The 27,917-nt window shown below is 37.5% G+C and overlaps 2 protein-coding genes across 2 annotated transcripts; both read left to right on the top strand.

Annotated features, from left to right (window-relative positions):
* The first annotated feature begins 9,095 nt into the window (after positions 1 to 9,095).
* nppb (natriuretic peptide B) lies at positions 9,096 to 10,826 on the top strand. Its single transcript, XM_002937525.5, has 3 exons — positions 9,096 to 9,389; positions 9,750 to 10,026; positions 10,631 to 10,826. The coding sequence occupies exons 1-3, from the start codon at positions 9,270 to 9,272 to the stop codon at positions 10,645 to 10,647; spliced, it is 414 nt and encodes a 137-aa protein (XP_002937571.1). The 5' UTR covers positions 9,096 to 9,269; the 3' UTR covers positions 10,648 to 10,826.
* Positions 10,827 to 20,134: 9,308 nt separating this feature from the next.
* Positions 20,135 to 26,327, top strand: nppa (natriuretic peptide A). The gene is made up of 3 exons (XM_012967095.3): positions 20,135 to 20,359; positions 22,358 to 22,672; positions 25,848 to 26,327. Exons 1-3 carry the CDS (start codon positions 20,243 to 20,245, stop codon positions 25,851 to 25,853), a joined length of 438 nt encoding a protein of 145 aa, XP_012822549.2. The 5' UTR covers positions 20,135 to 20,242; the 3' UTR covers positions 25,854 to 26,327.
* The last annotated feature ends 1,590 nt before the right edge of the window (positions 26,328 to 27,917 follow it).

Here is a 27,917-nt window from a genome sequence, read left to right as displayed (position 1 = left end):
ATTTTCCTCTTTTGAGGTTTTACCATTGCTTAACTGCCTTACCTAATGCTCAAGTCAGATAAGCCTGGTCTCTGGAAGTACATTTAAATTTCATATTGTGTTACTTTAAAACTTTGAAAACAGTATAGCGAATTACTGAGAAGTGAAGAGTGAAGGCAAATTGTTCTTTCTCCATTCTTAGAATTACATTAGTAAGTTAGAAAACACAGATAATCGTATTCCTTACAAACTATGCAGGCAAGTTAATCTGAAAATGCTGTGTCATCTGAAGCGTAATGGAATATAGCGATAGAAAAATTAGTTTTCTAAATCTAGAAATATAAGCCTCCTGCTCTAATACAGGATTATAATAAGGTATCCAATGGTATCTAGATGCAGCTTAACTAAACATACTTATGTTTGTCAAAAATACATAAATCTGCAATTAGATTATATATAATTTTATTAATGATGAATTACAACATAATACAATTTGGTAGAATGTAGCAGATGCCTGCAAGTAACTAATTATCTCCCACGAGACCTACAGATTATTACCTATTGCATTACAAACTCATTACCTAATATTAGGGTTACAGCAATTGTAATAAATGTTATAAAAATCTTGAAACTTTGAAAAATACATTTAAATCTAATATGTATCGTAAAACAAACTTTTCTCAAAACACACCATTAGAGGCACCACAAGAGCTGTGCTTTGGGGGAGGGGGGGGTTCTCCTATGCCTATACCCATTGCTAGCCAGAATTGGTATAATGTGGTTTCATTGTATTTGGGCAGTTAGTAATTCTGGTTTCACATATGGTATATTTTCTACAAACTAGACCTACACTCTGGCAGGGTATGGGGGTATTTGCTACAGCTGTTTATGGTCAGTAAACTTTTATTGACAAAATGTCATTAGCAGAGCTGTCAACCAAACCCATGTCACGAGGGAGAGAATGATCCAGTCCTGATTTTTGTAGGCCTCTTCACACTAAGGGGTTGATTCACTAAAGGGCGATAACACTTATCGCATGTTTTTGTTGCGTTAAAAAGCATGCAATAAATAACTACCAATTCGTCAAAGTAATTTCGAATGCGATAATCCACATATCACATGCGTTAAATAGTGCATTACCGCCATGCATTATTTTTAACGCATGCCGGTAAATATTGAATGAAAAGAATACTAACGCATCATCAACAATAAACCTCTTTTCCATTTTAGGAGATTTTTGTGGTTCTCTGTGGAGCTGTCTTGCTGATTTTACAACCCACTGACCTTTTTGATGTTGTTGGAAAAAATTATATATTTTTGCCAATCTTCTCGATGATGATCATCGTAACATTAAAAGCATGCAACTTCATGGACAATAATGTAATTCTGGTATTTTGGGACATTACAAAGTTCATGTGAAGAAAACCTTTTTACAAGGACCACCTCCAGTTCCAGACTTATATAAAAAAATATATGAATGCTTTAATTGTGTTGGCTACAATAAGCAATCCCATCACAACGTAGTGACTTTTTGCTACTTATTGTTGCCCAAATGAATCCCTTTCTTCCCAGTGTAATCAATAGAATAGTAATGCATGCTCTGACACTAACCCTACTAAACTACTGCAACTTGCTACTAACTGGCCTCACTAACTCCCATCCCTCTTCTCTTATATTCTGTATAAATGTACTGTTCTCACTTTCCAGCTTCACGTGCTTCCTCTGGATGATAATCTTTATATGTACCTTCAATGTCAGACAATTGTGAACTGCTAATGTAGCCAGGCCTGTCGTCCTCACTGTTGGCCAAATGTGAAGGTGCACATATGTTTTTTTTGTTTTTGTGTTGAGTTTGTGTTGTGTCATATTTGTCATTAACATGAATAGGTATTTCAATTTTCAATTAACATTTACTAACACTTGCATTTTTGGTGGTTTGGGCTAAATCTGATCTAGAAGTTGATTTGTTCCTTTCTGTTTTCAATTGTGTGTTTTGTGTATTGTGACCTTTGGTTTTGGTTTTTGGCATCTGTGAGCACTCATGCGTCCTTCGTGTTATTCACTTGTTTATTACCACCACTATTATGTCCAATATTGCTGTTTATTTGGTCGCTCCACAGGCGCTAATTGTGCATCTGCACCTTCTGAGCTCTCCATCTCAAGCATCTCTGCGGAACTGCACAAAATGGTGGAAGTCATGTGGTACGTGATGCATAACGCTTACTTGCGGAATATCGCACAGTAATATCACATGTGAAATATATCGCATGCGGCGGAAAATACCGCTTGAAAATGTGTTATCGCCAATAAAATCAACAATAAAAATACTGCTTGAAAATGTGTTATCGTCGATAAAATCGCTTCTTAATTATCATGCATGTCCTTTTAGTGAATCGAACGCTAAGTCGTAAAAAATAAGAAGTGATAAAAAATGTTAACGCATTACCTGTGGTGTGGGAGGAAACCCCACTATTGGCTGTTAGCTGGTAACAATATTGTGTGAGCAGTTATTGTTCTGACAGACAAGAAAAGATGCAAAGTTGCTGCCTGTTACTTTTGAAAAGGAAAAGTGTACTGCCCACTACAAATAGGGAATATTTTCCCCAGTTACCCATATACAGTGGCTTGCAAAAGTATTCGGCCCACTTGAACTTTTCCACATTTTGTCACATTACAGCCACAAACATGAATCAATTTTATTGGAATTCCACGTGAAAGACCAATACAAAGTGGTGTACACGTGAGAAGTGGAACGAAAATCATACATGATTCCAAACATTTTTTACAAATAAATAACTGCAAAGTGGGGTGTGCGTAATTATTCAGCCCCCTTTGGTCTGAGTGCAGTCAGTTGCCCATAGACATTGCCTGATGAGTGCTAATGACTAAATAGAGTGCACCTGTGTGTAATCTAATGTCAGTACAAATACCTTTCTGTTTTCAATTGTGTGTTTTGTGTATTGTGACCTTTGGTTTTGGTTTTTGGCATCTGTGAGCACTCATGCGTCCTTCGTGTTATTCACTTGTTTATTACCACCACTATTATGTCCAATATTGCTGTTTATTTGGTCGCTCCACAGGCGCTAATTGTGCATCTACACCTTCTGAGCTCTCCATCTCAAGCATCTCTGCGGAACTGCACAAAATGGTGGAAGTCATGTGGTACGTGATGCTTATGCAGAATATCGCACAGTAATATCACATGCGAAATATATCGCATGCGGCAGAAAATACCGCTTGAAAATGTGTTATCGCCAATAAAATCAACAATAAAAATACTGCTTGAAAATGTGCGTAATTATTCAGCCCCCTTTGGTCTGAGTGCAGTCAGTTGCCCATAGACATTGCCTGATGAGTGCTAATGACTAAATAGAGTGCACCTGTGTGTAATCTAATGTCAGTACAAATACAGCTGCTCTGTGACGGCCTCAGAGGTTGTCTAAGAGAATATTGGGAGCAACAACACCATGAAGTCCAAAGAACAGGTCAGGGATAAAGTTATTGAGAAATTTAAAGCAGGCTTAGGCTTCAAAAAGATTTCCAAAGCCTTGAACATCCCACGGAGCACTGTTCAAGCGATCATTCAGAAATGGAAGGAGTATGGCACAACTGTAAACCTACCAAGACAAGGCCGTCCACCTAAACTCACAGGCCGAACAAGGAGAGCGCTGATCAGAAATGCAGCCAAGAGGCCCATGGTGACTCTAGGGGAGCTGCAGAGATCTACAGCTCAGGTGGGGGAATCTGTCCATAGGACAACTATTAGTCGTGCACTGCACAAAGTTGGCCTTTATGGAAGAGTGGCAAGAAGAAAGCCATTGTTAACAGAAAACCATTAAAAGTCCCGTTTGCAGTTTGCCACAAGCCATGTGGGGGACACAGCAAACATGTGGAAGAAGGTGCTCTGGTCAGATGAGACCAAAATGGAACTTTTTGGCCAAAATGCAAAACGCTATGTGTGGCGGAAAACTAACACTGCACATCACTCTGAACACACCATCCCCACTGTCAAATATGGTGGTGGCAGCATCATGCTCTGGGGGTGCTTCTCTTCAGCAGGGACAGGGAAGCTGCTCAGAGTTGATGGGAAGATGGATGGAGCCAAATACAGGGCAATCTTGGAAGAAAACCTCTTGGAGTCTGCAAAAGACTTGAGACTGGGGCGGAGGTTCACCTTCCAGCAGGACAATGACCCTAAACATAAAGCCAGGGCAACAATGGAATGGTTTAAAACAAAACATATCCATGTGTTAGAATGGCCCAGTCAAAGTCCAGATCTAAATCCAATTGAGAATCTGTGGCAAGATCTGAAAACTGCTGTTCCCAAACGCTGTCCATCTAATCTGACTGAGCTGGAGCTGTTTTGCAAAGAAGAATGGGCAAGGATTTCAGTCTCTAGATGTGCAAAGCTGGTAGAGACATATCCTAAAAGCCTGGCAGCTGTAATTGCAGCAAAAGGTGGTTCTAAAAAGTATTGACTCTGGGGGCTGAATAATTATGCACACCCCACTTTGCAGTTATTTATTTGTAAAAAATGTTTGGAATTATGTATGATTTTCGTTCCACTTATCACGTGTACCACTTTGTATTTGTCTTTCATGTGGAATTCCAATAAAATTGATTCATGTTTGTGGCTGTAATGTGACAAAATGTGGAAAAGTTCAAGGGGGCCGAATACTTTTGTAAGCCACTGTACAAAGGGCAGACAACAGTCTAGAACTGGACTATCTATTTGGAGGTCCATGTGTCGGATATAGCCACGCAGAACATTTTTATGCCTCTCCATACCACCCAAAAGCAAAGTGCTTATTTATTAGTGCTGGACAAATTTGCACCCAGACAGTAACCCACAGAAACCAATCAGTGTTTACCTAAACAGTGAATGCAAATTCCATTGTTGATAAATATATATTTATTATAATTTTATAATACACAAGAGCCATGAATACCCTGTAAATGATGTTTTTATAATGGATGTTTGATGTAATTTCTGCCACATAACTCTTGAAACTTGTATTATATAAATCCCATGGATTCCCATGAGCTGTGTAAAAGCACTTGTCCTTTGGCTTCATGGTTTTATATGGTCATGAAACTCCTTGTGACTTATACAATGTTTTGTCTTTATATTTTTTTAATAGTGGGTGAATTATCTATAAATATGTGCCATTTAAAACTACATGCTAGGACTTTGGTCCATGGGATGCATAATTGGCATCTACTAGCACTTGCATATGGCCATTATTTGGTTACTCACAGTTGAATCTTTATAAGACTCATATCTTTTATTACACTATCACTGGCTGAGCTATAGAATAATTCAAATGCCTTTCAGTTGCTGAGTAAATCTCTCCTAAATGCAATGTAACTTTTAGCATAATGTTTATGTATGGGACCCCTTATCTGGAAACCCATTATCCATAAAGTTCAGAATTACGGGAAGGCCATCTCCCATAGACTCCAATATAAGCAAATTTATTATTAAAATTTTTCTACTTTTTAAAAATGATTTCCTTTCTCTGTAATTATAAAGCAGAAGCTTGAACTTGATCCTAAGATATAATTAATTCTTATCGGAAGCAAAACAAGCCTATTGGGTTTATTCGATAGTTTAATGATTTTTAGCAGACTTAAGTAATGGAGATCCAAATTACAGAAAGATCCCTTATCCGGAAAACTCCACGTCCCGAGCATTCTGGATAACAGGTCCCATACCTGTACCTGCATTTAAAAACATAGAAGGCAGAATGCTAAACACTAAAATAGGTACATAATTGTGCCTATTAAGATGTCATACACATTGCACTTACATCTGCTCTTTTTGCCATTGGGTGATATTCTATATCTGGGAAATAATAGCTTTTTAATCCCCAATTAAGAGGGAATGGTTAATTAGTTAAAATTTTGCAAAGCGAGGGTGGGAGCTGTAAAGTGAGTGTAAGGGCTGTAGCAGACGGGGAGACTTGTCGTGGGCGGCTAGTCTCCCGAAATACCATCCCGCCGGTGAGTATGTAAATCACCGGCAGGATGGCATACGCGTCGCTGCGATTTCCCCGGAATTGCGGAAGTTTCCTCTCAAGACAACTTCCGGGATTTCATCGCGGCGCCACGTATGCCATCCCTTACATACACGCTGTTGGGATGGTATTTTGGGGAGACTAGTGGCCCGCAACAAGGGAGATTTGTTGCGGGCGACCAGTCTCCCTATCTGCCACAGCCAGGCCCGGATTTGTGGAAAGGCCACAAAGGCCCGGGCCTAGGGCGGCACAAGTTTAGGGCGGCATGCCGCCCCGCCGCAACAGAATTTTTAAATTTGGCTCCCATACGGAGCAGTCGGGACCTCTCCCCACTGCTCCGTATGGGAGTTTAAATGTGCAATCGCGCATGCGCACTCAGGGGGAGAGGGCGCCGCGCGATTGCGCATGCGCACTCGTGGGGGGGTGGGGGTGGGGGCGGCCTCGGGGCGCCGAGAAGTTAAATCCGGCCCTGGCCACAGCCCTTACATGTGATCTTAGTGTTGTGTGTGAATAAAACGGGCATTAAAGGACATGGAAAAGCAAAGTCACTTGGGGTGCCAAAATGTTAGGCACCCCCAAGTGACCTTTTATCCCGGGCTGGTGCCCCTGTTAGGAGAGAACAGCACCAGCCCGGGGTAGCTGCAGCGCTTCCTCCTTCCTGGTTCGCGAGCGTGTGCATGCGCAGTAGAGTGAAAAGCCGAACTTTAACAGAGAACTTTAACAGAGAAGCATAGTCGCAGCTAAACGAAGCAGGAAGGAGGAAGCACATTGCTACAGGTACCCCGGCCTGGTGCTGTTTTCTCCTAACAGGGGCACCAGCCCAGCGATTAAAGTCACTTGGGGGTGCCTAACATTTTGGCAAATCCAAGTAGCTTTGCCTTTCCTTGTCCTTCAGCTGATTTATCCACAATCAGTTTGTACTTGTAAGCTTTTACCATTTGCTCAGTATGCACTAATTGAGAAGTTTTAACCGTTCCGTGCCACTAATAGGCTAATCATCAGATAGAGTCAGTATAAGTTAGTCCCCCCCTCCCCTTAACACTAGCAAATGATTGAGCACGTAACCCTCTAAGAGACTAATTGTTTTACTATGCAGGGCTGGCTTTCAGTACAGCTAAACCCCCCCCTAACTTATACTGACTCTATCTGATGATTAGCCTATTAGTGGCACGGAACGGTTAAAACTTGTCAATTAGTGCATACTGAGCAAATGGTAAAAGCTTACAAGTACAAACTGATTGTGGATAAATCAGCTGTAGTACCAAGACTGATTTAATGAAACGGGTAATCTATTTATTGGAATATATTTATTAATATATATGTTTTAAATTATATTTATTAAATGTTGTTTTAACAATTTAGACAAAGCACTAAATTCTTTCTAGCTGGCTCTTTAGTCTAAGCAGGGTGGTAAACACCCAGTGTGGTCTATTTATATAATAAACTGGATTGGTGATTACATTATAAGTTGCTTATCAGACTTAATCAGAGTAAGGTACAGGTATAGGACCCATTATCCAGAATGCTCGGGACCAAGGGTATTCCGGATAAGGGGTCTTTCCGTAATTTGGATCTTAATACCTTAAGTCCACTAAAAAATCAATAAAACATTAATTAAACCTAATAGGATTGTTTTGCATCCAATAAGGATTATTTATAGCTTAGTTGGGATCAATTACAAGGTACTGTTTTATTTCTACATAGAAAAAGGAAATCAGTTTTAAAATTCTGAATTATTTGATTAAAATGGAGTCTATGGGAGACAGCCTTTCCGTAATTCGGAGCTTTCTGGATAACGGGTTTCCGGATAAGGGGTCCGATACCTGTACTACAATTTCAGCAAAACAGGCTGACACTCAGGGTGAAGACACACAGAGCTACTAGAAGCAGCTACTTGTCCTGGCTACTAAAAGAGACAATGCTGATCATTTACTGATCATTTACTGATAATTGTCTCTACGTGTGTCTTAGCAGAGGCAATTCTCAGTATTGTCTATGGCAGGGTATTTTCTGGCGTTTAGTAGCCACTAGTAGCTACTAGTAGCTCCATGTGTCTTCGCCCTAACTGGGTCACAGTTGAGAACCTAATGCTAAATGCCAATATTTATTATAAAGAATTTAAATTCTTACAAGGTACAAAAATGGGCTATTTGTTATGCCTTTTAAGGATGTATTTACATCCTTAAAAGGCATAACAAATAGCCCATTTTAAATGCCTTAAGAACGTTTAATTCAGTAAGTTCTCAGCTGTGGTCCAGTAGGTATCAGCCTGTTGCTTTTCTGAAAGTCTGATGATTACACATTAAGCTGAAGATCTGGGGTGTGCATACATGGACCCACCAGTTTTTGTGGTGAGTCTACTTTTTATCAACTGGTCTTACTGAAGTTTGGTAAATCCTTGATGGACAAACACTTGGGTGTTGTTATGGATAATAAACTTAGCTGAAGCAAGCAATGCCAGTCAGCAGCAGGAAGATACTTTCTTATGAAATATACCTTAAGGCTTTATGTACAAAAAATGTGCATTAACCATTTGTAATGCAAGAATATGCTCTCACTCACGGATACATGTATTATTTGCATAAAAAATATATTGACTAATTTTTTGGACAAAAAATCAAAGATTGATGCAATTCAATCCTGTAGGAAAAGGGTGGAGGTGAAGTTTCGTAAATAACAAGGAAGATTAAGCTACTTGAAATTAATTTTTCAAACTAGACAGGGATTTATAATGTATTACTCACTTCCTTTGAAAGGCTCAAACTGCACCAACCTGTCCTATAAAAATCCTGGAACTATACAAGGTACAGGATAACTGCAATGCCCTCATCTGGGTGAATTCTAACAATTAGTATCCGGTGCTTACATACAGATCTCTCACAACAAAAGTTCTAAGTATGCCACTGGGGGTGGGGGTAATCTGAAGTGCAACATCACAGGGACACAGGGTGGCACATTCCTTTTAGTGACAACTAAAAACGGAATCTTCGACTGGCAAACTGGATGTTTCTAGCCAGAGTAATGCTGGTGCTAGAATGTGTCCAGATAAGTTTTCAGATAACCTCTGAGTACACCACTATGGTATAAAAGTGCAGCCAGGCTGGTTTGGGAGTGAAAGCAAGAAAGGGGCAAATAGAGACACACACACAGAAAGGGAAGAGTTTGAGAGGCAGAGAGAGGGCACAGAAACAAGAGAGGAAGAGAAGCAGAAGCAGAGGACAGTAACTGGACTGCAGAGAAGGTGTAAGAGCTACAAAGCTGGCATCAGTTGCAATGGAGTGGAAAGTCTTTTTGTTCTGTGGCTCCCTGCTATTTGTCTCCTTACAGTTCCAGAGCTGTGCAGCCCACCCAGTTATGGACTTGGACAAAGACAGAGACCTGGACACCTTAAAGGTGAGTTTTTTCACGTGTCCTATATAATTGTGATTTCCTTTCCTTGTAGCTTGACATGGGTAACAGGGTATGGAGTGTACTAGTATACAGAATTATAAAGTGTAGGGGATAGATTACAAGGCTTTAGAAGGGCAGAAGACACGTAAAGGTGCCCAATGCAGAAATGATTTGCTAGGCATATAAATTGCGCCTTCTCAGACTGCAGTTAATAAAAGCTGTAGTATTATTAATTTACAGTTGCTGCATAACACGTCTAGAAGTAACATTCCTGGCAAAGTAGCAGTGTGGGCAGGAAAGCGCAGCCTGGGGTTAATGTAACTGTGTGCCAGACTTATATGCTGCCTTCATGTTCTGCTACAGGGGGTACTGGAGAGGCTGGAAGAGAAACTGGCTGTTATGGAAGCTTTGGACGCAGATGCTACAAATCCTAGTTCAGAGGATGCCGATGCTGCTCGGCTGGCTGTAATAGACCAAGAAGAGATTGCCTCCCAGTCGTTCCCAGAGCCCCAGCTGCCGCTTAAGGACTCATTCCTCAAAGGGTTAAGGTCGCTGCGAAACCCCAAAATGATGAGGGGCTCCGGCTGCTTTGGAAGACGAATAGACAGAATCGATTCCCTGAGTGGAATGGGCTGTAATGGTAAGTGCACGAGAATTTTGTGCGATGTTCTAGAGATGGGACGGGCTCATGTGCCGTGGGACGGAAAGCGTTAACACGTAACAAGTACTGCGGCACCTCTGCGACTCACCCGACTCTGTCTCCGTGCTACTGACTAAGGTTCTGTGATACTGTAACACTTCTATTAAATGGTAAACCTATTGCCTTGTGCAATGTATTCATGGGAATTATTGTAATTAAAGGTAGGCAGCATCTGATAAATACGATTTTGCTTAGAGGGCATCATTTTCTGGGAGCAGTTCCATAACTGGTCACTTAGGAGTAAATAATCTTATAGCTTGAATACACAAGCAATGGATATATGTTAGTTGCCTGAGAAAAATAGCCTTTAGATCCCATTGTATTCTTAGAAACCCCACTCAGATAGTAGAAAGTGCTTTACATTGGCTCTGCTAATTATATATATAAGTAGTGTGATGCACAAGGCATACTGCTCCTGTGACATAAAGATTTCATTATTGTAGACCAGTTTATTACCAGCAAATATTCTCAACTGAGGGCTGACCTCTGTAGATTATACACATGTGGAATAGTTGTTAACCAGTATTTATTATTCTGTTTTCAGGGTCCAGGAGATATTGATCCAGGAAGGATTTCAGATTCTCTTCTGTTTCTTTATGCCCTATAAACTTTGCATAGACATTTGTGTTCTATTTAAGTCTTTGTTCTTATTTATTTATTTATGACTATTTATTTGATATTTTATAACAACATTTGGTAGCACTTCATAATTCATATTAAAAATGACAGCTGACACTTTATATTGGCTTGTGTTATTCATTTCATTAAACTGATAGTTAATTGCTTGAGATGTTAATACAAGTGGAAGAGGGAAAAAAAGACAACTTTTAAGGGCAGATTTATCAAAATGTGAGCCTAATATATATTGTTATTATTGTAAAGAGTCATTTCTGTTACAAGCAAGCACATGCACTTTGATCATTGCATCTGTGCCAAGGTCAACATTTAATAAATCCAACATAATTCAGATGATCTCATATGCAAATTAATTTAGACGTATAAATCCAGATGACAATGTGAGAGACAAAGTTCAGTGCTTATACCTTCCATCAACCCTCAGCCTTGGCTCTCCCCTTTGTACACTGTCAGAAACAGATTTAGAAGATATTATGATGTCTTACTTTCTTTTCCAATAACATCCCAAAGGCCTAAACATTAGTTATTATAGAAAGCCTTGTTCAATTTCCATATGCTGGATATGGTACAAAAATCTATATTTTCATACATACAGGTCAGAAATGGACAACTGGATTATTTAAATTATTTTCCTATATTTACTTAGTATTTACTTACTGATATTCTTCTGAAAAGTGTTTTAAGGTTGTAAAATAGCATAATCCAGTAACCAACTGCCACCAGCACAGATATAGTAAAGCTGTCACAATGAAAGCAGGAGTCTAATTTGTTGCCGTGGGATGCTGGACCTGCTTGTGTATGCATGGGATATATATTTATGAATGTTACTATTAGCTATTACAAAAGTTCTGTTGAAATGTTAAAATGGATCTTATTCAATATTCTTTAGTTTTTGTTTTATATATATATTTAGTGTAGTTTTATATGGCTTTGTTGTTTCAAGATCTAGCAGAATTTCTTCTATTCACTTTAACTTCCTATTAGAATAAAGTGATATGTTTTTAAAAAAAGATGTGTGTTTTCAATTATCTATTGGCTTACCACCCTGGATCTTGCTCCTACTTCATTAAGCACATACTATTTTATTTCGACTCCTATATTATTTTATCTCCTGCCTTATCATATTAGAGTTTTCCTGCTTTTGGGTAACCCTTTTACAAATTTTTTGGGGCAGCTGTGGGGGCCCACCAATGAGATCTTTGCCCTGGTACCTGGTACATTAGTCTTTCTCCTTAATTTACTTTAATTTGATTTCAGTTCAAAAATATATAATGACTAACTTATTCATATTTTTAGCAATATCACTACATCATTATGACACCATTGTCACATTTTATAAAAGCTGTAATTAATATCAACTAACTAATCACAATTGCATATGCTATCATTGGTAAAGTTGCTGACAAATAAACATGGAAGATTATGAATATTCAGAAAAGGGTGTTTTACTGTGAGAACTTTGTGGAATTCACTTCCGAAAACAGTTGTACTAGCAGACATATTACATGGCTTTAAGAGGGGTTGGATGGCTTTTTTAGCAAGTGAGGAAAAACAGGGTTATGGGAGATAGCTCTCAGTACAAGTGAGGGAATACAGGGTTATGGGAGATAGCTCTCAGTACAAGTGAGGGAATACAGGGCTATGGGAGATAGCTTTCAGTACAAGTGAGGGAATACAGGGGTATGGGAGATAGCTCTCAGTACAAGTGAGGGAATACAGGGTTATGGGAGATAGCTCTCAGTACAAGTGAGGGAATACAGGGCTATGGGAGATAGCTCTTAGTACTAGTTGATCCAGGGACTGGTCCAATTGCCATCTTGGAGTCAGGAAGGATTTTTTTCCCCTCTGTGGCAAATTAGAGAGGCTGCAGAAGGTTTTTTTTGTGCCTTTCTCTGGATCAACTAGAAGCTAGGCAGGTAATGTAGGCATAAAAGTTGAACTTGATGGGAATGTGTCTTTTTTCAACCTAACTTACTATGTTACTATATTTGAGTTATTTACTACCCTTAAGACTGTATGCAAATAAATAAATAAATAAATGTGCAAGGTGCCTGTTTTTGCACTTTGCACACTAATTTCCTTTATTGCAGAATTGCTGCAGGCCTAGTTTTGGAGCTTCTACTAACATTATTTCATTAATGTGTTCATTTTAAATCTTACATATCTATTTAATCTGTGGCTTTCTGTGCAGCACTGAATGAAATTTGCTTTTCTTTTAATAGACTTCAGATCTGGTATTCTCTGTTGATTTAATTACCAGAGAGACTAACATTTCATTTTAAAGCAAGAGGGCAGGCATTGAGTGATCTGTCAGAGGTCAATAAAAGCTGTGAGCTGATTTAGAAGGTGGTATGATTTATTTAATAGGGTGTTGTTTTTCAATTAAATTTTGCCTCCAACCTTCCCAAGAGCCAAGTGCAATAATCACTTTCCTGTATCTTCAGGAAAATAATAATATAAATACAGCATGCACATTGCACAGCTTAGGTGCAATTGCAAATGTCCAAATGTCCTTTTTTTGTGCCTGGCAGTGCTTAGGAACATAAAAACATAGTAATATAGTAGGTAAGGTTGGAAAAAAGGTGCCATGTTTGTTAAGATCAACCTTTTTTTCAAAATTAACCTGTTTAACTGCTAGCTGATCAAGAGCAAGGCAAACACCTCATCTAAAGCCTCTCCAATTTGCCTAGACAATGCAGACAATGCAATACTAATTTACAAATCTTGTGTTTATATGTATCGCTGTGTTGCCACAAATAAAGCTGTACACAACAAATCTTTCTTACTCCTTTGGAACAAATAGTACAACTACTGTAGAATACAACAGCAGTGGTAGCTGCACAGGGGCTTTCTTATGCTCATGAAATTAGTGAAATGGAGGAAAAGGAAACTGTGCCATACTGTGATTACATACATCAGCACACTATCACTATTATGAGGCAAAAAGGAAGATTTAAAATCATGACTTACAGATTAGAATAATTTCCCAGAATTTCCAATATCCTGCCATGGTCTGCAACCTATTGATCAGAAAGATGCTACTACCAACAGAGCTGAGTTTACCCAATAGTGCAGGTTTATGAAAAATAAATACAGCAGCCAATACCCTCTATATACTGTATTTAAGGTTTTTATTGACCTTCTGTAATAACTGTGTATTGCGAAAGCTTAGTATAGATCCAGTCTTCATGAAATTTGTTAGGAGGAGTAATATTCAAGAGAAAATATAAAAAAAAAAAAATTAGGAAATAGGAAATAACCTTTTAGCTGTTTTTGAGTTTAATCAGTTAATATAGCCATGCTGTTTTGGACCTAAAAAAAACTAATATAAAACAAATATAAAGGTCTATATGTTTTTAATAACAACTGTAATATTAAATACAATTTTAATACACATTAATGAAAACGTTTTAATAGCTTTAAAGTTATTTGTCAATGTAATTGTTATTGAAACCAGTTATGTGTCCCATTCTACTATCTATCTGTCTGTTTCTGACTCTTGAATCAATGTAGCAATAGGCAGCTGTTGGACAGACGTTGTGTAAATTGAGCCTTCGCTGGAGGAGAACTGGTTTCTGGTACATTGTTTCAAGAGTGAGAAACAGCATTGCAGAAATAGAAAGGGAGAGACAAATTCAGCTTTCAGTTGCAATTACATTTACAAGTAACTTTAAAATGATTAAAAAGATGCTTAGAATAACACTTTCATTATGCAAACATTTTTGGGTGGGGTTCCCCTTAAAATTGGCATGGTAAATTTTATATGCAACAGTTTGGTGGTGTTTGGGGGCTCATTTTTTCCCTAGGTGGAGCTTTAAGTATGTGGATCAGTGCTTTAGATGTTTATTAGCTTCTTTGGGACTGCAGATGTGTCCTTGGAATGCCTCCTCTTATTACACTTACTACAACTCCAAGCGCTCAGCGCTGGCTAAGAATAATTTCACTGCTTCTGTTAAAAGGCACATAACTCTATCCCTGTTTCTCGAAGTGACCAGAGTTACAGATATAAAACAAAAATTCAAGTGCCCATGATTTTGGAATGTAAAACAAACATCTCCTTTATATAACTAATACATTGTAAGTGACCAGTAAATCAGCCAAAGCCAAATACTGTCAAATAAAATATTTAGTGTACGCAATGAATCTTCCTTTATATCTTTATCCCTGGTTTTCCTTTATATCTTTTTTAAAAGCTTCTTTAGTTGCTTTACTTGTGTTTTTCTGGTATGCACCCTTCCAGCATGGTCACGTGCTGCTCTCTAGTCTCCTCTATACATGCAACCTTAACTGATCCCATCCCCTAAAATTTTGGTGATTTAATTTATAAATTGACATGACAGAGGACATCCCCCAATGATATCACATTTAAACCTTTCTATATCACTGATCATGCGTCATATAAAATCACGTCATCACATCACAGTATGTTCAGGAATTCTAACAATGTATTGGATTCCATCCTTACAAGGAATTCCATATATAGCTTGAATAAGATGTGAACATCATGGAATATTTGAACCATGGAATTCATTTAAATGCCATAGCTTAAGTAAGGAATCTTTCTACCAACGCTAGCCCTCATATGTATGTATAATTTTATTTACATAGCATGCAGCATATGTAATAAAAAAGGACAAAGTTTGCCCAGGTGTAGTAACCAATAGCAACCAATAATTTGATTAAATAGGCGACTGAAGGACCTGCCAGGAGCAATGCTAATCCCTAAAACCTGGGACATATGCCACATGGTCAATTACACAGTGCATCTCTGACCATGCCCTTTTCATAGAAAAGAAAATTTGTATATGTAAATAATTGGGACATAGAAAAAGTGATTAGGGTCATGGCTGTGCTGCAAAAAAGGGAGGAAAAGGGATGGGACAAGAAGAATCAAGCCAAATATTAATTTTGCATGCAAGCAAAAGCAAATAAAAAACATAGGACTTTGTAAACTGGTTTTAAAAGATGCTATCTGGAGGATCTCTTTTTCTATAAGGTGACAGTAGTTCACTGCAGATAATTTCTCATCAGTAATACTAAATGCCAGTTGCAAAATGCAACAAAAGGTTTCTCATCACAATATTAGCAGGTGACATTTATCATTAATTAATATTAGGCTTAACCAGTAGACAGTGAAAAGAAAGCAGAGCATGATGAACAGCAAGTGTCTTACATCTTGCGTAAAAGCTGCCTTAGCTAATTTTTGTCCCTGCAGGTTACATAATGCACCCAATTCATACTTTTGTTCAGGTTATGAGACCTTTAATTAATTTATATTTTCTGACATAATCCCTTCTAACATATATTCCCAACAGCACAAAAGTTGAGAAGGTGCTTTTCTTCATTTTCAGAAAAGTATTCACTATCTATAAAAGACAAGTTTTTAGGAAAATGTACAAACCATCCTAGTTTTGCTAATACCAAATGAATTTACTTTTTTACTGTCTCACATTTGTGGGTTAAAGTACTTACAGCAAAATTACAATAGCCAGATGAGCAAGCTATTGACACATAGTATTGTGTTTAATTCTATAAAACCAACATGTAACACAGCACTTTGAAAAGACTGTTCATAATTCACATTGGTTCCTGCCCCAGTAAAGATTACAGTGTAAGCCAATTAACCTGCTTTTGTGTTTGCGGAGTGTAAAAGCAAACTGGAGCATCTAAAGGAAACCTACACAGACATGCATTCAGTTTATAAACGACCATTTCTGGTTAAAACTACAAGCTGAGCAAGTGCCACCAAATCTGCAGGTAAAATAAGACAAGAATTTTATTTTTGTTTTCTAATCATCTAAGATGATTCACTCTAGAAATAGAGGGAGAGTGCCCAGATGGCCTAAAAACCTTTTTTATTTATGAGTAAATAAAATAAATTGCACTTACAAGATTTCCATATCACATAGGTACTCAAGTTCCATATTTTGGGCTCCCTGAGGGTCTTGATGGAAACATAGGCCAGCATTCTGCTCCACGAGTCCCTTTGCTGGTGCTTGGTGAAGATGCCATGCCTGAAGATTTTCATAAATCAGGCTTCATCAGAGGGTTTGATTTATCAATGTTTAAATTAATTTTTTTCCACGATTCAAGTGTTTTTGCACTAAAACTCGAATGTCCAATATTTATTAAGTGCAAAAAAAAACAAAAACTTGAATGTAAGACTTTGGCATGTAAAACCTTGTGAGTTTATGTAGAAGTCAATAGGAGCAAGTCGAGATTTTTGAGTTCTTTGAGGTTTTTTTTGTAAACTCACAAATTCAAGGTTCGAGGTTTTTTATTAAAACAAGTTTTTCATATTAATAAATAAGCAAACATTGGAGGTTGTTTTTTTTTTGTTTTTTTTTAAATGCGAGTTAATTCAAATTAGAAAAAAAAATCCAATTCGCAAACTTAAAAAATGATAAAAAAAAGCTCATAAGTGTTGGGGGGATATAATTTCCTTATAGTGGAATGCAGTCCCCAATGGACTAAAATACAAACCACTACCCCACTTTCAAACACTTTTCATGGTTTTATAGTGGTAAGCGCAGCTGCCTTGTAACATTGTGACTTAGGCACGATTCTAAGAAGGGTATCTGCAAGGAGGCTGCATGTTCTGCTTTGGTGGGTTTTCTCCCACTAAAAAAATTACAGGCAGTTTACTTGGTTCCTGGTAAAATTGAGCCTAGTGTGAATGTGATAGTGGCCATAGAATGTAAGCTCCTCTGAGGTAGAGACTGGTGTGAATGATGTATGAATTTAAATCACTGTGGAATATGTTTGTGCTACATAAATAAAGGATACAAACAAATGTATTTGTTTACATGTATTTATGATCATCCTTATAGGAAGCATGTTTTCCATGACCACTGACCTTTCTACTTGGATATTTGTTCATTCTGCTAGTTTCTGTGTGGTAACCATGAGCTCTCCTTTGAAATCATGGGATTTTGAAAAGTTGTATTTCAGGTCTTTGCTTTCTTTTTCTAATTTAAAACTAACTGCAAACTGGTACCTATTGGCAACTGAAGATTAGTTTATTTGTAAATCAGCCTCTGTATTTTCCAAATCAGCTAATTTTTGTAAATCTCACTTTTATGTTGAGTTCTTTTTTGTACATAGAGGTCTTTCTGCGGTAATACATGTCCTTATTACTGCATCTGTGTCCTGAGTCACTTCTAAAAGCTGGTGTATGACCAATGAGTAGTCTTAGGGGCACATTTACTAACCCACGAACGGGCCGAATGCGTCCGATTGCGTTTTTTTCGTAATGATCGGTAATTTTGCGATTTTTTTCGGCGTCTTTACGATTTTTGCGTAAAAACATGATTTTTTTCGGCGTCTTTACGATTTTTGTGTAAAAACGCGAGTTTTTCGGCGTCTTTATGATTTTTGCGTAAAAACGCGAGTTTTTCGTAGCCATTACGAAAGTTGCGCAAAGTCGCGATTTTTTCGTAGCGTTAAAACTTGCGCGAAACGTCGCGCCTTTTAAGTTTTAACGCTACGAAAAAGGCACGATTTTGCGCGCAAGTGTTAACGCTACGAAAAAATCGCGACTTTGCGCAACTTTCGTAATGGCTACGAAAAACTCGCGTTTTTACGCAAAAATCGTAAAGACGCTGAAAAAATCGCAAAAATACGAAAAAGTCGCAAAATGTTCGTTTCCAATCGGAATTTTTCCAATTCGGATTCGAAATCGTGTCTTAGTAAATCAGCCCCTTACAGTTTTCAAAAACTACTCCTGATAACTTGAGTGCTTGATTTATCAGTCAGTAAATATAGGCATTAATAAATATCTAACTTTACATTTAAAAAGAACTGCAGCACCTTTACCCTTCTGGATTGTAGTTTAATGATAAATGTCCATATGTTTGTTGTACTGGTTAGGCATTTGGCATTAGGCATTTTCTTTTAGGCATGAAAATGTCTTGCTCCTTAGTAAAATATGTTTCTGGGTGAATTGAAATTCTTAATGTTAATATTAGTAAATTTTAGAGAGGATATTTGCTGTCTCAAAGAGTTTTTCAGTGCTATTTAAAAATGAGTGGTGACCTAGAGTATGTAAGGAAACCCAGGTAAGTACTGGCTTGACTAGTTAGTGACGAGGGAAAAAACAGAAGCCCAGATGTCAGAAATAGTGTCACTTCTTTCCAAAACTGGTCATATTCTCTAGTGCCACAAATTAATGCATTGGCATTGTCACACAAAATACAACAATATCTAGCTACATATTCAAAATATACTCATACTCCATATTTGCCACCAGAGAGAAAAAATGGAGGGGAATAAATGATTAAATAAGCTTTATATTTTAAATGTTAATGCTTAAAGGACAAGGAAAGTCTAAGTCACTTTGGGGTGCCAAAATGTTAGGCACCCCCAAGTGACTTAAATTGCTTACCTTGTACCCCGGGCTGGTGCCCCTGTTAGGAGAAAACAGCACCAGCCCGGGGTAACTGTAGCGAGTGCTTCCTTCTTCCCTATTCGCGCTGCTGCTTATTGTCCGGGACAGGCACATGCGCAGTAGAGTGAAACGCTGACTTCTCTGTTCAAAGTTCGGCTACTCACTCTACTGCGCATGCGCGCGCAGCGAACAAGGAAGAAGGAAGCGAACGCTGCTACCCCGGGCTGGTGCTGTTCTCTCTGTACAGGGGCACCAGCCCGGGGTAAAAGCTAAGCGATTTAAGTCACTTGGGGGTGCCTAACATTTTAATATTTAAACTGGGACAAATTTACTATAAAAAGGGAAAGGGTTTACTAATGAAAAATGGAGAGGAAAGGCTAGCAATGTAGATTTTATGACATGTTTTTAGCTTTTTCAGAGTTTGTAATCTATTATTTAAACTTTTTAAACATGGAATAAATGTATTTATTTCAATGAGCACAGCAATAAGTTAAGATCTAAAACAATGCTTTTAAAGGGTAGTTAACCTTCAAATTAACTTTTACTATGTTATAGAATTAGCAACCTTTAGTCGCTCTTCATTTTTTATAGCTTTTGCATTATTTGAAGCTAATCTGGCCAGGTCTGTTGTACTTACATTATATTTTATTAGTCTTGGAGTGCTCCCACACTGCCCTGTGTGTTTCACTAGCTAAACTCCATCCATACCACATTGGTTAGAAGTTTGAATTTTCTTATTTTCTATGAATCACTAATAAGGAATGCAGATGTAAAGATAGATGGGTCAGTTTATCCTTTTCACCCAGACACTGCATGTGAGAAGCCTCTTTAACAAAGAATGTGAGTCTTCCATCAGGTCAGTTCAGTCAAGTGGATAAGGCACCTCCTGGAAATTCTGTGGAAATGCAGAGGGAAGAATAACTTTAAAAGGGAATCTTCTGTTGGCCTGCAACCAGCTTCTTTATCATACGGAAGTGCTAGAATGTGGCGGGGTTCATTCCTCTGCAACTCTGTGTCACTGCTACGCATATAAAATGAGTCAGTGTTGTGTATATCAGAACAAACAAGGAGACACACAGACATTTCTATAGTGGAAATTAGGTTTTTGGTCAATATCAGAAAGTCTCAGGAGTCATGGGGACTTCATTCGTTGGATACTTTACTTTCATCTTCTTTCTTCTTGCTCTGATGAAGGCCAGGGGCAGTCCTGCATACAGCTCTATCTTGTCTTCTGATCTAACAGACTTAAAGGTGAGAGACTCTGTAGCATTGATGTGGTTCTAAAGAACTTTACTCAAAAGAAGGAATGAAAATATAATGTAATTCTAAACAGTGAAGATTAAAGAGAAAGTGTAGGAATCCAGCAAAAAAATACTGCATGCTCTGTATTCTATTATTTTACACACTTTTTTAAGTTTATCCATTAAAGGGCAGTTACATATTTACAGCAACTAGCTATTATTAACATGATCCCTTTTGAAGTTTCTCGGATGCCTTCCCAATATAAGTGTCTGTTGTTGTAGTTATTTACACTAACAAATCAGAGTTAAATATCTTTAGTGCACATTGAATTCCATCAATTAATTTCATTTTTTCCTACATATGATCTTTCCCTGGTGTATAACCTCCTTTATGTATAATTAGCAGGGAAGCTCTTGTATCCCACCTAATACAACATGTGATTTTAGCAAGTTTGCCTATTAAATAAGCTAATTAAAACTATCTATAAATGTACAACACAAAAAAATGTATAATGCCTAAAATGATAACATTCAGAAATATGCTTGTAGTAAAACATATTGGGCCCATAATTTATTTGCAAGTTTTAGATGCTACTCATACAATCATTTGTAAATCTATAAATCAGTTACAGTTGGGGTTACATTATTCATTATAATCTATAGTTTATCTTTTGCTGGCACACACCACATATATTATTAAGTTCTTATAATTAAAGTAGATCTAAACCAAAATACAAAAAAAGTCAACTTACATTGCTCCTCTGAGCACTTGCTATTCACTTACATTTTTTGTTTTTAGTAGTTTTTGAGTTATAGTTTTAGACTCAGCATCTCTCTAGGTTTAACTGACTATGAAGTAGGGATGCACTGAATCCAAGATTTGTTTTGGGATATGGCCAAGATTCAGCCTTTTTCAACAGGATTCAGATTTCACCAAATCCATGGTTCTTGCTGAACCGAATCCGAAAAATCACATGACTTTTTGTCATATAAATACGGAAGTTGAAAATTTGCCACTGCCTGCTTTGCATACAATTGTCTTTAACCTTCCCCTATCCTAATTTGCATGTGAAAATTAGGATTCGGATTTAGTTCAGTATTTGCCCGAATCTTTCATAAAGGATTAGTGGTTTGGCCGGATCCTAAAATATTGGATTCCCTACTATGAAGGTGGTGCATAATCAGAGACCATTAATAAAAAAAAATGTAAATCACAAGAGTGGTCAGAGAACTCTGCTTTTAACAACAACAATAATTCAGACAGCTCTCCTCATATCCTATAGTCTAGCTCTTGCTTCATCCAAAAAGTCACTGGAAATGCCGTACAGCTTATCAAGTGAACATGGGCATTTATTGGGAAGTTGATATACACATAGTTTCACACAGGCACACCTAAAAAAAAAAAATTCTGAAGTTGGACCTCCCTGATCTTTACACATGTATTTAATACATTATATAAGTACCAGAATAACTCTTAAGCATCTGGCCCACATCTACTGGCTGAAAATATTAGAGCAGATAAGCTTATCTCATGATTTTAAAGTTTAGTTGTTTCTGGTTGTAGCCTTTCTTTATCACCAGTCCAGAACAACCAGTAACATTTAGGGGCATATTTATCAAAATGTGAGTTTAGAGCTCAATACATAAAACTCACATTGTATTCATTCTTGTGGGGTTTTTAGAAGCGTATTTATCAAGGGGTCAGAGTTAGAACTCACCATTTGATAAATACACCTCTAAAAAACCCATAGGAATGAATACAACGTGGGTGAGATTTTATGTATTGAGCTCTAAACTCACATTTTGATAAATCTGCCCCTTAATGTGAGTTTGCCTAATTATTTGGATATTTTTTTTAAACATTACCCTCAGACATGAGAAACTGTTGTTTACATGACAATAATTTACACACATTCATAATATATATTTGGAAGAGTTCACTAGAAATTAATTTCTTCACTGCAATTGACTACATTTTATTTAGCTCATTAAGATCTTTTTCCTGTAGAACATTTTGGAGCGCTTGGAAGCGCCTGCAGAAGAACCAGTGGCCCCATCCCAAGATTTATTTGCTCAGAATTTTGATGTTGCCGATGCTTCTAACTCTGCTCCTTCCTGGACCGGAGAGGCTGTGAGACCCCAATCTGATACAGTATTCAACAGAGGGTCTTCCTGGGAAACACCTGATAAACTATCCCGACTAAAAAGCAAGTTAAGAGAGCTTTTAAATTCACCAAAAAGTTTAAGAAGGTCCTCAGACTGCTTTGGAGGACGCATTGACAGAATTGGAGCCCAGAGTGGCATGGGTTGCAACAGCCATAGGGTGAGCAGCAAACCCATTCTTGTAGTATCCACCTAAAAACACATTTGCTAAAAATTATAAGGGAATTGTGTTGAAATAACATTCTGCCTTTTGTTTTAATTAAAAAAAAAAAATCAAAGTTTTCCTTTTATTTGCCATTATAGAGGACTAATTTGAAAGTTGGGCTACTCACTGACCTTACCGTCCCTTTCTTTAGGGCTCTGGCACACGGGGAGATTAGTCGCCCGTGACAAATCTCCCTGTTCGCGGGCGACTAATCTCCCCAAGTTGCCATCACCTGCCATCCCACTGGCGAAAGTGTAAGTTGCCGGTGGGATGGCACATGCGGCGGCGCGATTTCGGCAAATCGCCGAAAAAGCCTCGCGAGGCAACTTTGTTCAGAACTCCCTATCTACCTTCTATAAAGCAGCCTTTGAGCAGCTGATTATTAGAGACTTCTCAGCCCCTAATGTGGGCTGGTTATTAGCTTTATCAGCTCCTTTGTTTGTTGGGATCAGGAAGTGAAAAGAAGTACAAACTGGCTTTATATTTTTGTTTAGTTAAAAGAATAAGCAAACAGTATGTTCAGGACAAGCCCTATGCATTGAGCTCATGTTGAAAATGGGTGTTTACTGTCCCTTTATTTGTGGGAGTATCATGCATGTAGTTCTGAAAGGAACCTAACATTTGTAAAATAAATTGAAGGAACTTAACTTTAAAAAGAGTTTGCATGGTCGCACTGAAAACATCAGTTTATTTGACAACTGCAGATCTAAATCACATGCCACATGTACATTGGCTCCATAACTAAAATAAAGGAATCCTGGAACTAACAATTCACTAACTTTAATGGAAACACTACATTTTCATGTGCACATGTGCTGGTATCTGTTCATAAGCTAAATACATTCTCTTGCCACATGAAAAAATAACTAATACCACAAATTGGTTTATATTTCTGTTTTAGATATTAAAAAGGGTACAATTTTAGTCAAATAAACCAAAGTCTTTCTATAGGTTTTTATCAACGTTCGAGTTTGATTTTTTTTTTCACGATTTGAGTTTTTTAATTATGACTTAATTTGAATTATTTCTTAAAAACTTGAATGTCTGGTATTTATTAAGTGCTTAAAACCCAAAACCCTGAAAGTAAAACTTCGAGTTTCTATAGAAGTCAATGGGAGTTGTCCTAGGCAAAGTTAAGCCATATTTTTAATACAAGATATTTGAGCATTCGGGTTTATTTGAGTTTCTAAACTCAAAAATTCAAGGTATTCAAGTTTTTTTATTCAAACCACATTAATAAAAAAGCAAGCATTTGATATAAAAGTTTATTCAATTTAGAAAAACAAACTCCAATTTACAAAAACTGAAAATTGATAAATAAGCCCATAAGTGTGTTCAGCATAATTTGGCCCATTGTCCCTTTGTATTTTATTTAACATAGATTTGCTTATCAGAGTGGTCAGCAACTGCTCTAATATTGGGATCAGTCTAACAAAATGTCCTAGTTCAGATTATACTGGTATTCATGTTGTGTGTATATGACTTTAGAGATTGTATTTGATCTGGGTCTCACCTGAATGCATTATTTAATTGTTGTTCAAAGCACTGTTTGGGGCGAAACAGTTTTGTCAAGTGAGTCCTATGTTGAAAACTCTAAGTGCTAAAATGTCACAAACAGAATGCCCTCTACCATAAATTAGTAAAGACAATTTAATGTTCTATAGAAAAGTGATAGATGGAGAATAATCTAAAAAAGAAGAAAAAGTAAAACTATGGAAAGAAGAAGAGATTAACTTTTCAAACTACAAGAAATACAATCTCATGTTAATCAGATGAATAGAATTTTCATTAAGATAGCAGTAAATATTTGGATGGAAATGTGAGACAAATATATATAAATCTAAAGAATTAAATTATGAAATGATAATGTATTACCTTATCTTATACAGTATTTGTAAAATGCTGAACTTTGCCTAACAAAAGTAAACCGAGGAACATTTTATTCATTGGAGGTATTTTTATTCTGTTGCTAATAGGAAAGTCAAATTGAGGTGTCAGCTAGCTATTCAAACAAAGTGTGTTCTTACTTGATACAGATTTAGAATACTAAGGATTCTACTGTACCAAGTTATTAATGCAGTCTGCAAAAAAAATGACAAGAGAAATGTTAGGGAATGCAGCACAGGTAAGATTTTTATATTGTGGGAATAGACTGTACCTGTCAGTATCATAATACTCAATAACCCTTATTTAATTATTTTTATTCTAATTTGTAACTAATACACTAGGGGGCTGATTTACTTACCCACGAACGGGTCGAAATGAGTCCGATTGCGTTTTTTTCGTAATGATCGGTATTTTGCGATTTTTTCGTATTTTTTGCGATTTTTTCGGCTTCTTTACGAATTTTTCGTTACCAATACGATTTTTGCGTAAAAACGCGAGTTTTTCGTAGCCATTACGAAAGTTGCGTAAAAAGTTGCGATTTTTCGTAGCGTTAAAACTTACGCGAAAAGTTGCGCATTTTTCGTAGCGTTAAAACTTAAAAGGTGCAAAGTTTCACGTAAGTTTTAACGCTACGAAAAAAGCGCAACTTTTTGCGCAAGTTTTAACGCTACGAAAAATCGCCAGATTTTACGCAACTTTCGTAATGGCTACGAAAAACTCGCGTTTTTACGCAAAAATCGTATTGGTAACGAAAAATTCGTAAAGAAGCCGAAAAAATCGCAACAAATACGAAAAAGTCGCAAAATGTTCGTTTTCAAGTCGGAACTTTTCCAATTCGGGTCGGATTCGTGGGTTAGTAAATCAGCCCCTAGGTATGAAGACAGCAATAACCAAGATCTGTGCTTCATTATTTAAAATTAGTATTTACAATTGTTACATTTACTATATATTTCAATGCAAAAGTAGAGAAGAATAAATCAAAAAATGCACTGCAGGTTTCATTGCTTAGCTGACTAATATAGCCTTCTTACCTTTTTGACCCCTTTAGAACACAAACAAAAACAGCAGCTTCTGTGAATTAAAGTAGCTTCCCTGCTTAAAGCCCAGTTAGCTGAGGTTTCAGTATATCTGTCATATCTAAACACACATTCCCTGACAAAAGGCCTCAAGAGTTTGTTTGATGTATCTCTGTTTTAAAGCAAAATATACTAAGCCAAACAAAACTTTTTATTTTTTTTTATAGTTTTGAAAGAAAGAAAACAATCAGAAGACTGAAGAGGCCTCTTCTGCAATGACTAGACTATCTAATAAAGAAGAATTATTTATGGCACTATGCACCAAATTCACATTTGCAGAAGTGTTTGGCTAAAAAAATTATTTTTCTACATGTAAATGTCTTTTACCAGATCACTCACATCATTACAGAGTCCCTAAATAACCTTGGTAAACTCTCACTTCTGGATGAACAAGCATTACATTACAGCATAAAAATGAGTTATAGCCAGGACCTTGGAGAGTATGCAATTTTACTTCCTGTGTTTTGTTGTGTAGAACAAAATAAATTATATTTATTACTAAAATGCTTCAGAATTTCTCAGGTTTGTGTTCCTTATGGTACCTCTTTAGTGATTAATGTAATTAGTTATTTTTTTAACTCTCTTTTGACATGATCACCTTAATATTAGCTTTCATTATAATAAACTCTGTGGTGTTTCTAAAGCGATTAGATCTTTTTTTTTATTGTAAAACTAGTCTAGTAAAATTAATTTCTAATATAAGGTGTAAGGTTATGGTAAAATGGTAAAGATGGGGCTACCAGTGGCTCCCAAAACCTTTCGCTTTACCACTTATTCTCCCAGATGATACTCTCTTTCTCAGATGTGGGCTCTCACATATATTGAAGGCAGGGTGTAGTGCAACTTTATCTCTTGGGCTGAGAGCAATAATGGGCACCAGTTGTTCTTGAACTTAAACAGGCACAGCTTTACTAACTTGATTGATATAGGAGTATTTCAATATCAATGGTAGCGCCATGTGGACTGCTATCCTGCAGGAGGCTCTGTCTGGAGCGAAACTGTGTCTCTGTGCTTCCAAAACGTGCCTCCAAGCCATACATTTTAAAATGGGCACCTATTTCATGGCCACTGGGGACAACATCAAAGGGGGTGGTGAGAAACATATTTAACAACAATTTAAGCAACTGCCCTATATCTATAAACTTTGACCAGGGCTGGAACTAGGGGTAGGCAGGATAGGCACCAGCCTTGGGGGCAATCACTGGAGGGGGCGCACACTGCTAAGGATAATTTTTTTCTGTTAATAGTACAACCTTAAGACAGGGATCCCCCGCCAGCCCCAACCCACTCAGCTCTGGCGCAGGTTCATTTTGTACTCCCCCTTTCCCCTGCTGACAGCTTGTACCTTAAAGAGATACTGACACCAGAAATGAAACCTTTTTTACATCTATCATAACATTGTCTTTGCATGAGCTTTATAATTTTGCCATAAAAGTATTTGCTGATGCTTTTCCATTCCTTATCTGATCCCCCATGTTCTTCTATGAGGGGGCTGCCATATTTGTGCAGCAGTAGGCCGTTAGCATTAGAAGCTATAACTGACAGGCTGAGAAGGGACAGTCAGGTTGGCAAAACAGTCAGGTTTAGGAACTTCAAGCAACAATTAGATACAGAACCAGCCCTAACAGTGAAGGAAGATCAGCATGACCTATAGGTAACTTTTTATGTAGATTCATAATTTGAAAAGTCGTTTTTTTGTGTCAGTATCACTTTAACACTATAGAAATCCAACGCTAGGAGATGGAGCATGTGATGGAGATGTAGCTGTGCGTGAGTAGCAATGTCAATCCAAATGGCTGATGCCGGGATAAGCACAGGAGTGGATCACACAATCTTGCAATGAACTAGAGCAATTTTATGCGGCTGTCTGTCTGCTAGCACAGGTCCCGGGCTCAGGAAGTGGGGGCTAAATAAATATTTTATGTGGGTACACACTAATGCTGGATGTGGCACAGGTTCAGGGGAAGCAAGGGGGTGCTGGCTAATTATGTGCCTTCACTGATGCTGGCACTGGTTCAGGGGGGCATGGCGGCCTGGTTAATTATGTTACTCCACTAATGCTGGCACAGGAGGGGGGGGGGGATTATTTTTAATAATCAAGGCAGTGCATCGCTTGTCCTGAGGTTTAAAAATAGGTATACTATATATGCACAGGTGCAGAAAAGTGATACCATGGCAACAACTGCATGACGGTGTTAACTTTTCCTTTTATTTTCACTTTGTTTATTTAAATATTG

This window comes from Xenopus tropicalis, chromosome 7, assembly GCF_000004195.4.
Source record: "Xenopus tropicalis strain Nigerian chromosome 7, UCB_Xtro_10.0, whole genome shotgun sequence".
NCBI lineage: Eukaryota > Metazoa > Chordata > Amphibia > Anura > Pipidae > Xenopus > Xenopus tropicalis.
The sequence above is the reverse complement of the archived record's forward strand: the minus strand, read 5'-3'. Positions and strand labels throughout refer to the sequence as shown.